Source organism: Amblyomma americanum, chromosome 7 (genome assembly GCF_052857255.1).
Source record: "Amblyomma americanum isolate KBUSLIRL-KWMA chromosome 7, ASM5285725v1, whole genome shotgun sequence".
NCBI classification, from domain to species: domain Eukaryota; kingdom Metazoa; phylum Arthropoda; class Arachnida; order Ixodida; family Ixodidae; genus Amblyomma; species Amblyomma americanum.
In genome coordinates this window covers 5430004-5443011 of record NC_135503.1, presented here as the reverse complement: position 1 = coordinate 5443011, position 13008 = coordinate 5430004, and the positions used below count along the sequence as shown (strand labels likewise).

Below are 13008 nucleotides of genomic sequence, written 5' to 3'. Positions count from 1 at the left end.
CCGTGCACATACGCACACCCAGTATCGACACATATGAAGAACGAACGAAATGTGGAGACCAAGAAAAGCCACTTTATTCCCCATTCACAGGAAGGCTTTGATCCGCATATGACGTGGCAGTTGACGCGTCCAACACACTGCAGTAGCTTCGTGAACCACTTTATTCAAGGTCACTTTAAAAATCATTTTGCATAGCTGTACTATACACAACTGGTGCTCGAACAGCGATGAATGGAAATGCGTGCGCGCGACAAAAAGACAGAAGAAACGCGTATACGAGAGAGAGGAAAAAAATATCTTTGACGTGCAGCGAAATAAGGCAGTACACACAACAAAAGTAAAGCAGCAGGAAACGAAAGCGCGAACGCGTGAGAAGAAGAATATCACTGCTTGTGATTGTTTTGCGTATAAAACGTACCGGGAACGGGTACCTTTGGTGACAGCCGTTTGCAAAAAAAAAGAAAAAAGAAACACCTGCGAACAGGTCTCTCTGAGCGGTACGCATGTAGAAGACAACTCTACATCAAAGACATCGACAACATACACCCGGGTCATCGTTAGCGCCACTTTCTTTGACAGACAGCAGACGATGGCACAGACAAACAAAACAAAATATTCAGCTCCAACCACACTTTTCAAAAGCCAGCTACTCTTTTCAATAGAAACATGACGAAAGACAGGCCATCTCCAGCATTGTCTGCCATCACCCCTGTATCGTCACCATGCTGGTAACGGTGACGATCATTGAGAAGGGGGAAAAGTGCTATCGTGGTTTATGTGGTCAATTTTTGCCCATATGCCCATAACTTCTGTTTCTATATCTCATTCAAACGATGTTCCGGCTAAAGAAACATGGCACAAAGTAGGCCGCCACAGCCCACTCCTTGGTCTCAACATAAACCCTTAAGAACACGCAAAAGAAGAGAGGAGAAAAAAAGAGACGGCACGCGAGAGGATATGCCGCATCGCCGAAGCACAAACCGCTCAGAGACGTACTATGGCAGAAATGAGCAGCATCTGTTGCTGGTTCACACTTCGGGAGAAAGAACACGCGCGCATCCCAAAGACGCAGAGAGAAGACGGTGTTCTGTATACGTCCGCGTCTTTGGTTTCCGCCGCTGCTCACACACAAGCACACGCCGTTGTAATACTGTACGTGACGAAGGGAAGCACCGTAATCTGGGTTAGTCGGATAAAATTACGCATACGCTTATTAAACGAGTAAATTCTAGTGAACGCGTTGTGCAGGACACGCTGCTGTACACTTGTGGTTTTTGGCGCCTCGAATTTGAGAGCCTTGAGAAAGATTCCAAATAAGCTGAAGGCACCTAGTGCAGCTGTCAGTAAAAATGAAGTGCGCAGGTACAAATTTCATGAAGATACTTAAGCAAACACAAAGACAGCAAGGAAAAAAACGACAAACAAAAAGCAAATGTCTTAACATCTCCTTAGCGCGATATGCTCGTGCGCTGAACAGGGAACGTGCTGTCTTCCTCGTTGTCAACGTTCAAGCATACTTCGCGGAACAGCAGCTTGCTTGTCGGAGAGAAGAGAACGGCGACTCGCTCTTTGCTGCCAAAGCACGACAGCCTGTGGATATGTTAGGGCAGAAAGACGAAAGTACCGGGTTTTGCGTAATTATTGCACTCTCTCTCTCTCCTCACCTCGACGGGTCTCTCTTTGCACACAAATTATGCGCGGAGATCGAACTTGGCGACATCACTGTTTAAAGCATTACATAATATGGCGACGGCAACTCCCTGTTTCGAACTAAAAGACAATCGTGAAAGGAACGATAAATAATTCGATACCGCGATACAACACCGAAATGTCTTGACCCACATGACTTATGCTCGTAAAGACTGGGCACCCGTATGAAGCCAAAAATCGGCGCCGATGGTAGGTATCAAATTATCATTCGCCATTCCGGGGTGAATCACGCCAGTACATATTATAAAGTTGTGGCGTAATCAGATACACCTTGCGCACAAGGAGGAGAGGGGAGAGGCATGAGGTTTCGGCTACCCCACAGGCGCTCCTGATCACAAGTATTCTGGCCCCAAAGATTCTTGCGCGAAAATGAGCACCAGCGGTTGAAATAGCCGATCTCCTTCGAGTGTGCCCAGTAATTAGACAAGAATCCAGAGAAACTGCCATGCAGAAACAGGCTCCGCCCACGAGATGGTACACTAAATTTTTTTTTAAAGTTACGCCACGTAGGCATGAATTTCTATATCCGCAGTATTTAGTACCACACCTGCTATTACCGCTGCGAGTCGCTGCTCTTTTCCCGGCCACTTCCGGTCCTCTTGGACAATCTTCAAGGCTGAGGTGCTGCATTGATAAACGACTTTTGTTAAGGCGATCAGCGCTTTCGTGTGCGGAGTTAACCGTGAGCGTTCGGAGCTACGCTGCCACTGTTTAGAGATCCTCGCTTCTCGTGTTGTGCGTATACTGGACAAACCTCCTACGTTTCAGTCGTAGTCCTTAACGCTACTCGCCTACTGCATCATCTCTGAAATACACGGCGGGCCAGGTTAACCTACTGTCGTTATGGAGTCAATGCAGCAGTGCTATTCGTACGCGATAACTTTATTTTTCTTCCATGCCTTCAAGCGACGGCGTTGCTCGCCTGCAGCGTCTGGGATGTCGCAAGAAATCAAGCTGTATAGGTCCGCATAGTCCCGCGCCATTTGGTCTTTAGCCAATGCGTTGTGTGCTGCGTGTACCGTAAATGCTTAATGTAGGCGGTTGAGACGCGTGCGCGCCCGGAATTGGGTATTGTCCAACAGAACCTGAAGTGAAAAGCAGCGCCGTTCGTCACTGTTCCAAACACACGTGCTGGCGGTTACAAATGAATGCAGGCAATAGTTCCATCACGAGTTCACGTTTAAATCCCCACATTCTCCGAGTCTCCTCACAGGACGACACACAATAATAATATGATTCATAGGAGATCTGCTATAGCAGAGCATCTCTGCAGCGGTCTCGGAATGCCTCTCTTAGGACTAGTATGCGTACATGTCGTCAGCGAGTGAAAAAAACCCGAGATAACATCCTCACTGACGCCATTCTGCGCCCCATCGGAATGCATGGGCGAACGAGGCGACGGAAGAGTGATGATTGCCGTCACTGAAAAAAAACAAAAAACAAAACAAAAACAAAGGAACAAAAAATGAAAACAAACTGGACACGCTAAATTGACATGCTAACGCTCTCTGTGGCCTGCACTGACGCTAGACGTCACCGCAGTGGATCTTGCTTCATGAACAAATTCCACTCGGCCGCCTTCTTCCTGCTTATGGAGCAGAGGCAAGAAGCCGGCTTTGAACAGGTACGAATCTGAAGTTTTGGTATTCCTGCATTACGCCCACGGCTAGGCAGGGCATAATGCATGGAAAGCGCGTGCAGACGTCGGGGAGGCATACTGTGGACAGCGACGTCTCTTGCAAGTAGCAAGGTGAGCTTGTGTTAGCAACGGTTTTCGGAATCGAGCGCCAAAAACGCTAGCTTACCGCCGTTCTTGACGCGCTGTAAGGGCTTGTTGGTGAAAATCGGGCTGCTCTTCGCACCATCAACCCTCAAACACCCTTCGTTTGCAGCCATTCATCGGGTGCTCATAACCTGATGTCCCGTCTTCCGTGACAGCACGTTGTCCTGTCTGCTTGCACGTGACCAGCACGATCGCGCTTTCCATGCTACTAATAAACAGAGATGGGCTGTACATCGCGATTGGACCCGCGGGCTGCTAGCGAGTGACGCGCGCGTTCTGCAAAACGCGCCGAACCCCTACACACATACCGACGTCGTCGTGGTCTTCGCGATATCATCAGGAACGAAAGCTGGCACAGCCTCGTGCGAAATCCGGATTGCATGGCTCGAAGGACTAAGGGGATATTTTGTGAACAAACCAAGCACCAGCGGAAGGCGGTGTGAACCAGGTTCAGCCGACACGTATAAGCGCCGCTGGCCTCCAGTAATCCCAGGCTGGCTGCCACTGAATACATAGAGACCACTTTCGACGAAGCTGTGCCAGTTTTCTCACGTGGACTCTCGGTGAGGCGGCGGTCACCCCGCTGAACAGCCGCTATACACTACGTCGATGACTTCGCTAAACTATCCGCGTCAGCTCGTACAGCGAGGACGATCGCTGCGCTCTCACGGATTGAGCAATGCGGGTCCTCTTCGAGAGACTACAGGCACTGAATCCGGCCTCTGCTTTCAGCCGGTTACACTAATACACACACTGGGCATAGATACCCCTGGTAGCTGCTCTGGCCTACAGGACGAGCTCAGTTACAGCACCCAGGGCCTACAGCGCCCCGCCTCAGCTACGATAGATGATATAATGCCTGGGCATGGTATACGGCCATGCGGAGGCTCCTGTGTGACACCCGTATACAAAATAAGAGGCACCCTGTCGAAAGATGGAGCGTGGCTGTCACTCTGTTCTAACCGTATAAGTCAGTGGACCAAGTTTCGTTTTTGCACAGCACGCACTGTGACGAGGATGTAGATTTCTCTAGGAAGGATACGCGAGTGACAGCCGGTTAGACGGCGCAGGTTCTGTGCTCCCCCGCAGGATGTAGCGGGTTCCATCCCTTCAGAAGTTCCATCATCTCGGCTGAGAAGGAACGGGTGAAAAAGCACCGGCTAAATCTTACCACGCGAGCTAGCGCGTGGTATACTATAACGGCCATTTATCTTCGATTCTGTTTCATCCTTATCGTCCACTGCACCCACGGGCCAATTTCGGCGACAAGGAGGGTGTAGCGTCGTTCAAGCAACTGGTTAAGGGTTAAAGTTATCAGAACTGAATGGAAATGGCACAAAATCGTTACATTACATCGGCCTAGTACTCCTTTACATCCACCGACTAATCTACCAGTGCGTGGTGTGCATTTTGGCCGACGGGCAAGCCGCGATTGGCAAGTCTTCATTACAGGCTCGCAAGCCATTTCGCGGCGTCCCGGCAGCAACGCTGGATAGACGGCAACACGGCCGCCGACTTTCGACAGGGTGCCCGGTGGCGAAGGCAAATGACCGGCCCGGCAAGAAAATCAGCATGGCCGCCGAGAGCGGCGGCGGGGAGGCACGTCACGTCTCGAAGATGTGCAGGTCCAGCCGGATGACCACTTCGCCCTGGTCCACCTCGTAGAGCCGCAAATGCTTGGTGAGGGGGCCCGGGGTCTGGCGAGTCTCCTGGGCGATGTCCCACACGCGGATCTCCGTGCGACCTAGGAAGTCTTTCATAAGGGCCGGGGCAGGGAGAGAACAAGAAGAGGTCCCAATGGTAACTGCGCCACCGCACGCTGAGGCGGCAGGACGAGCGACACAGCCAAGCAGGCTCGGTACAGCGGACCGGGCAGTAGAGAGTTTAAGCGTAGCGGGGAGACGTACTGGCGCGGACTCGCTTATACGTAATAAACAAAAATACCCACGAGAGCAGCAGATTGGACAGCCGTCGCCGTTGCTCAGTTGGTAGAGCACCGGACGCGATATTCGGAGGTCATGGGTTCAGATCCCACCGGCGGCATGGTTGTTTTTTCTGCTGCTTTAAGTAGTTTTCTTTAAAGCGACAGATTAATCGATGTATTATTCTCCCACTAATCAGCATTACAAAAAAAAACATTCACCTATGCACCTTGGTTTCGGTGACTGTTGGTTTCCTTCATATGTTTATAATATAATTTTTTTTGTATTTCTTGCGGCAAAGTTACGAAGTTTTGTATGGGGGCGTAGCCCCTCGTCAAGCCTTTCGTAGGCTTTTTGGCTGCGCCCCTAACGTCTCTGCGACGTTGAAATAAAGGAAACGACGTTACCAGTTGCTACAAATGACAGCAGCGTCTGCATGGCATTCATATTCTTTCCGCCGCCGCAAGCCTGCGCACAGGCTTCACCACATCAGAGTCGCGCGATCACGCAGTGGGTCCGGCAACTTCCCATCTGGTCGCAGCCATCGGCGAAGAAGCGCGGAAGGGAATCGGGTGAGGTGTCACGTGGACGAGCGGCGCCGCGCCGGCGAGAAAAGGAGAAAGGGCGACCTCACCACGGGAGTCGCTGAGACGCCAGAGGAGGAGGAGGGAAAACCAGGGACGCTGCGAGGCAGTGCGAGCAATACGAGTTCGAGCGAGTTGACGCAAGCACGGCTCCGCTCCCCCCTCCCCGCAGGCGGTTACCGACACGACATCGGCCAAGAGGCCCCGAAACGCCAACTGGACGGGCGACGCGTGTTCTACACTACCAGTCATTAGGCGAGCCACGATCTCGGTGACGGGCTCTTCACGCCCGAGCTGAAGCCACGAGTGACGCCCTGCAGGTCCCGTCAATACTCAACCAGGCACCAATCAACAATTTCTTTACACTCTGTTTTTGTAGCTTCGCTGCCACACGACCATACCGGCTCTATCGTGCACGATTAGCCTAAAGGTCCGAGTCGAGCGAAATTTTGTCTCTGCGCACACCGAGTTCTTTCAAATTTTATCCACCTTGCCCTCTTCGCCCGTTCGATGAAACCAGCCGGAAGCAGGGCTGGTTATCCTCCGCGCCTTGCCTCAGGTCTCTTCCTTTTATAGCCAGGGGCCCCACTGACGCAACGCACGTCAGCCGCTGCCGCTTCGAGTTGACTGCCAGTGCGAGCCTCACTGCCATCACGGTAAGCTGAATGGTTGGATGCGGGCTCTTTCCCACTTCGCTCAGTCGTCGAGTCGAACTCGCGACCTACCGAGAAGGGCGTCGTCTCGCTGATGCCACCATCCACGTCCTCCGTTTGTTTCGAACTTAGAAGAACAAGCGAATGCAGGAAGAGGCTGTATAATAGAAAGGCAGACGAATATGGAAAACCATGCGCTGCCATCGCGCACTCAGATTCGCAGCTCAGTTCAACGCAGGAGCCGTGCCTGGAAGGCAGCCCGTCGCAGGCGGTTCAAACGCTGCTCCAGTGCGCGTACGAGTACGCTTTTGGAGAGAGCGACGACTGAGAAAGAAAAGGCAGGGGAAGAGATAAAGCCTGCGCTGTGGGCTGACAGCTTAGAAGGAAAGAAAGAAAGGCAAAAGCGACACAACACTATTTACGGCTACGTTTCGTTTGAATGTAAGAACCGGACAAAACCAGCGGGCCATTCTCACTTACAGCGCCCAGAGATTGGAGCTCTTAAAAACATACGCTGGTCTGCTTCTCGACAATACCATACACTGCGTGGAGAATGAAGCAGGAAAAAAAAAAGAGCAGCAAACGAGAAGCATAGAAACGGAGAAAAGGCGTATGCGCTGTCAGCTGGCATCATGCAGCAAGCAAATATGCACACATGCGCTGCTGGGAACGGGAAGCACGCTAGTGTGCGGCGTAAATCGATGTAATCTGCTGGCGTAATTTGGAGCGACGCGTTTTGTCATTCACGAGCACTCGAGTGGACAGAAATACACACGTCCTTCCCCACCCCATACCACATATACATACCCTCATATATTTCCACCTCCCGCAGTTTCCCTCCACGGCAGACCCGCGACCCCGTTGCATCACGAGGACGGCGGCCAGAGCGCCAACGCGTCCAGCATTTCTCACGGTCCCTTTCCTTTGTCAGCGCCGTCCGCTCTATTCTTTCCGGGCGGGAAATAAAAACTCCGCGCCGGAACGTCGCCACAGCTATCGTCGCGATTTCTCGCAAAAACGAATCCCCCCCCCCTTCCCCCCCCCCCCCTCAAGTTTTCTTTTACATTTTTCTTCCTGCTCTCATTTCTCGCCGACTCTCGCCCTGCCCAGCGCTGTCCGGACGCGCGACTGCGTCCGGTGATGTGGATTTCGCGCGTCATGCAGCTGTGGACGGGGAGCGCCGCCTTAACGCTGCGTGGAGTGGCTCGGCGACGCCATTCACGTAAGGGCCCAGTCGCGCAACGTTGGGCGCTCGCGTATACACAGGCGATTTACATTGCGTCCGCGACGGGCACGCAGCGACGGTGTGGGCGACACCGCTGCAGCAAGCCGGCTGCTGGCTGACTGTGTTCCGTTACTGCGGGAAAGTACGAGGCGTGCATGGTTGGCATTCAGGAAAAGCAAGTTGAACGCGGAACGTTTATGGAGCCAAACGTCGCACTTTCCTGATGTCTGGCGCAGCCTAGATACAGACGGTGTGTTTAAAGCGATATCTATAAGCTGAGAAAAATTACGATGATGATTATGAATTTTTATGGTGTAAGGGCATCTGTGGCTAAAGAGCGCCATGGCACAAGGTTTCCTCTCCTACTCCAGGGGGGATTGAAGGCCCATTTCCCAAGAATTTCACCCTAAACAAGCCGATCACCAGGCAAGGGAACGCTTGTGCCTATTGTATCACCGGTGAGTACGCGGCGGTATCGAACCCCGCTCCTCCCGCATGCGAGGCGAATGCTCAAACCGCTAGGCCACCGCTGCGGTAAGCAGAGAAAAATTGTGTTTTTGTAGCGATAGCTACGTTACGGTAGCATTTCGAGCCTTCAGCGTGGCGGTGGCACGTGACCGCCACGTGGTTGGTCACATGACTAGCCGCGTGGTGCGGAGAAGCTGCTGCTGCCGGCGGCGCGGCGCGCCGGCGAAACCGAGCTGCGACAGCTGTGCGCATGCGCCGTGTCAAGTGGGACGAAGATGGAGGAACGCCCAGCGAAACGGAGCGGCGAAAGACTGACTTAGCAATTCAACTCAGCAAGTTCCACTCGGCCAGCTGTAACTGTCGCGTCACTTAAATAGAAAGCTGGTTAACCAAACCTCTTAACTACTGCAGTTAGGCGCCTCACTGTAATCATATCATCACCAGTAATAGACATACAACGTCCAAGATTTTCAAAAATGCGAGTCTCGTCGGTGCTCCGGTGCGAAGAATACCCAATGGCTACTGAAGCTCCCTTGGATGTCCTGGGGACGTGCGGGACGTCCTGCAGACGTCCAGTGGAGTTTCAGTGCCCGCTGGGTAGTAACCCTGCACACGCGCACAACCGAAGCACCGCACGGCCGAGGAGCGGCCGCAGCCACGCCTACAGGCGGCCATCACCCGGCGGGGCGCCTGCCACGTGCTCGGCGCCTCGGCCGACCGGGCGCTGCGACAGAGCTCACCGTTGGGCGAGAAGAGCTCCCGGTTGAAGACGGTCAGGCAGAGCACGTCCCTGCGCAGGTCGCGCACCAGGAACTGCATGGAGCTGTTCCACTGCGGGCTGCTGGTGCCGGCCTCCACGTGCGTTTTGTGCTCCTGGCAGGCCATGCTCACTTCACAGTACGGGTCGCACGGGCCTATAGACAATTGCCACAGACCGCGTTTACACCTTACTCACCCGGGCTCACTGCTCCGGAACTTGCCTTTTAGTGTTTACAAAGTCCCCACTCGGACTGATGTACCACTTCGCATTATTTGCTCCCGCGGCCGGAATTACTGACCGGTGTTCAACTAGCGGAATCCCCACAAGGAAGCAGACAGATGGGCAGCGTGAACAATAGGGGAATCCTCATTCACTGAACACCGATCGACAAGACGACTTCGGCTTCATCCGGGCAAAACAAGTCCTCCTGTCGAAACGCTGGCGAGCAGTTTGGGGTTTTCTGTCCAAATTCATGCTTCTGGAAACATCTTCATTCATCTATTCTACCACAAACCAAAGAGACTTCCTTATCGATAGAAGTAAAATACTACCGTGTTTACTCGCGTAACGAATGAAACCCCCCTTTGGCTTTCAGAAAAGCAAATCAAAAAATTTTATTTCTCTATAATAAACGCACGCCTTCCTTTCGGCGCACAATCTGCTGCTGATGATAGGGAATGCTAGCAAGAGTTTTTTTTTTTAATACCGAAACAACTACGTAAAACAATATCTATCCATATCCTCGAGACTTCTCTAGCTCACCTTACGGGACGGACAGCCCACGATAAATCCCGAGAACAAGCGGAAGCCACACCCGGTCACAGAGGGCTTCTCTGCCGATGTGCTATATTAAATATTGTACGTAGCAAGTTGTTGCTACTGGGGCTTCGCGCTGAACAGCAGAAGTAGCGCTACAGTCAACAATAGCTGTGCTCTCTTTGGCTAGCATTACGGGCTGCTAAGTGAGTTATGAGTTATACGGGGTTTAAGATAATCTTTGTTGACTATGCTCTTGAACACGGAAACCGTGCTGAGGAGTGCGCTTTATTTTATTTAAAAGTTTAGTCATACCGGATGAAGTATTTATTGCACCTGCTTATTCTCTGTCCTGTCTGTACCTCTTCCAACTTTTGCTCAATAATAAACGCCGCGTAATGAACGCAGCCCCCGACTATTCAGATGTTTTTTTGGCAAAGAAAAGGCGTTCATCATGTGAGTAAATATGGTACTTATCTGATGTAGTTAAGCCGCACGAAAGACCAATATACTCCGAAAATTAAGCAATTTCTATTCCAAAACCTGGAGACCAGACAGGGCCGCTAGACAGTACCAAGGTGGAACTTTCAGCTACGGGGTACTCATTGATGGTTTAGTACGATATATTTAGTGAGCCTCCCTAGAGAAAAAAGAAACTCAGAGAAGACACTTGATAAATAAGAAGCCCCAGACAGGTCAAACAACGGTAAAAAAAAAACGTACACAAAAATTCAAGCTTAACAGAAGAACACCGACAATTAATTGAACCGCACATCTTAGGCGCCGAACGCGGACTATACACAATGACAACAAAAACAGCCAGCAAATGCATGCCGTTAGCATCCGCCATGCAGCAAATCAGTATATGCATTGACACCGAGCACACCGCCCCACAGGTGCCACAAGATCGAAGCACAATGAGTACCGTTTCCACGATGAATCTAGAAAAGTGTTTCAGCTGTATGCAGGCATGCGACAACAGGTGGTTAATATAGCTGGGGAGAGCGCAAATCGAGAGAACGATGGGAGGAAATTGGGGCGCACGGAGGGGTTGAAGAGGAAGAGCGATGGTTGAGGGAAGTGGTCGAGGTGTGCACGAGAGCAGCGCTGCACAAGAATGGGCGCAAGTTGGCCTCCCCGCAAAACTCTGCAAGACTGCACGGGAGCTGACCGTGCAGTGAAGGTGGGCTTTGGGGGAAAACTGGCAACGAGGAAAGCTCGGGTCGGTGCTTTTTCGTTTCGATGGAGAGCAGGAGAAGGGCGGGGGAGAGCGGCGGAGAGGAGGACGCAGATTAATTATAGAACTTCTTTCGTTTTCATCGGGGAGGGATCGCGCTGTAGGGAGATGCGGGGGGAGGGGAGCATAATTAGCTGGTTGAAACGCGCAGCTCTGCCACTGCATTTACACCGCATCGTGAGACGGAACGAAAAGCGAACCTTGTTTCACGGCAACAAACATGAATTACCGAGGTAGAAGCAATTAGAAAACGAGTGCTTAATGAGTGCGTACCTTGGACGTCCTTCAGGTCGAGATCGCACGCCTGCACTACGACTAGCTTTAACTGGCCAACCGCTGGTCGCCGGCTCACTGCAGGTGACGTCACATGCAAGCGCGCGAGCAGGCACACGAACGTGTCAGTCACTGCACACCACACCAAACGTGCTCGAGCAACACGTGCCAGTTCAAGTACCAGCCGCCGTTTGAGAGAGTAGCCGCAGCACATACAGTCGCCGCCCTTACGAACGAGAACGCATCCCGGCACACACGGGCATAAGCATTCGACTGTCGCTCCGCGTGACGCAGTTATTGAGTCGTGGCAACGGGTGGCTTGTATGCGAGGATGCCAACACGACAGCTTTAGAGCGTGCACTCAGTGAGGAATTTGACAAAACGTGGCAAGAATAAGAAATGTGCAACTTAAATCAGACTTTTACTCCGACCAGCGATTAAATCACCCTGCTCTGGTTCATAAAAGGCGACGACTGCACATGCGCGCACGATATGCGGTGGCAAAAGCACACGGGCACCGACGACAACGTGCTGTTAGTCCAGACCAGCGCGTACCCGGCACAGACGAGTAACGCATGCAGCCACAGCCGCGTGCCTGACCCGTACACACACACACACGCACGATGAGCGTCCTTACCGTGTCCCGCTCCGCTGTTCAGGTTGCGCCCTTCGACTACGACAACTAGGAGGCGGCCGACGCCGCTCTGCTTCGGCGCTTTGGCTGCACCGCGGCAGGCAAAGAAGGGCGGTGTTAGACACTGCAGCCGCGTGGCACATCTCAGCATCACGGTACAGTGCGGTGACAGAAAATTTCAACCTAGCGCCTAAACAAGTCTATACCGTTACCACTGACGTCGGGCGTAAGCTGCGCTCGTGCAGCACGCGCATGCGCAGTTCCTTGCAGGCTCGCTTAAGGCAGCGATACAGTGCAGTAACTGCGACTTAACGCATTCAACCATGCGCCCATGCGCGTTCCGTCTGTAGCTGGCGTCTAGCCCGTTGTGCTATGGCGGCGCAGGCAGGGCACTTATTTTTCTTGCCCTTTTCGCACCTGATTATGATTACCCGACAGCAGCAATTATGATTACCCGACAGCAGCGAGAGCGCTTTATGCACAGAATAGATTACACTGCCGGTACCGCCAGCCACCAAAGTGCATGCGCACTGGCGATACGTGGTAACGGTACACGCTACGCTCTAGGTGTACTGTAAAGCTCTGCGAAAACTCTCCGGTACTTGAATGGTTGGCGAAATGCCAGAGGCCCGTGTACTGCACGACGTCAGTGCACATGAAAGAACCCCTGGCGGTCGAAATGATTATCCCGAGCCGTGCCCTATGGCGTCCCTAATACCCGGGTCGCTTCGAGCCGTTGAACTGCATAAAGCCAAATCTCCAGCGCACAAGTTGAGCATAGCGCGATCCGTCTTCGCAAGGCTCCGTCTGCGCATGCTCTACCGCGCAAGTGTAGTTGGCGGTCCACTGCCCCGACAGGCCAGATGCGAGAGCGCGCATGCCACTGCACCAGCGCAGTTATAGCATCCGCAGAAGCGGATCACGGTAGCACATCCCAGTATTCTGAGGCTGTCGAACGAAGCTTTTTTGGGGAGGTCGTGGAGGTCGCGAATTAACAAGAGCA

At 52.5% G+C, this 13008-nt stretch overlaps 2 protein-coding genes across 8 annotated transcripts in view; one reads left to right on the top strand and one right to left on the bottom strand.

Annotated features, from left to right (window-relative positions):
- The window catches only part of LOC144098322 (uncharacterized), a 77118-nt gene that overhangs the window by 50906 nt on the left and 13204 nt on the right, over positions 1–13008 (top strand). The window lies entirely within an intron of this gene.
- Dap160 (dynamin associated protein 160) overlaps positions 143–13008 on the bottom strand; it is an 84672-nt gene continuing 71806 nt past the window's right edge. For 2 of the 6 annotated variants that reach the window (XM_077630862.1, XM_077630865.1), the window contains 4 exons: positions 12009–12092; positions 11372–11449; positions 9086–9259; positions 143–5246 (listed from right to left, as the gene is read on the bottom strand). In XM_077630862.1, the coding sequence (XP_077486988.1) occupies positions 5098–5246; positions 9086–9259; positions 11372–11449; positions 12009–12092 (485 nt within the window). In that variant the 3' untranslated portion in view covers positions 143–5097. The remainder of the gene's footprint in view (positions 5247–9085; positions 9260–11371; positions 11450–12008; positions 12093–13008) is intronic. The other 4 variants (XM_077630863.1, XM_077630866.1, XM_077630864.1 and 1 more) reach the window with 2 other exon arrangements.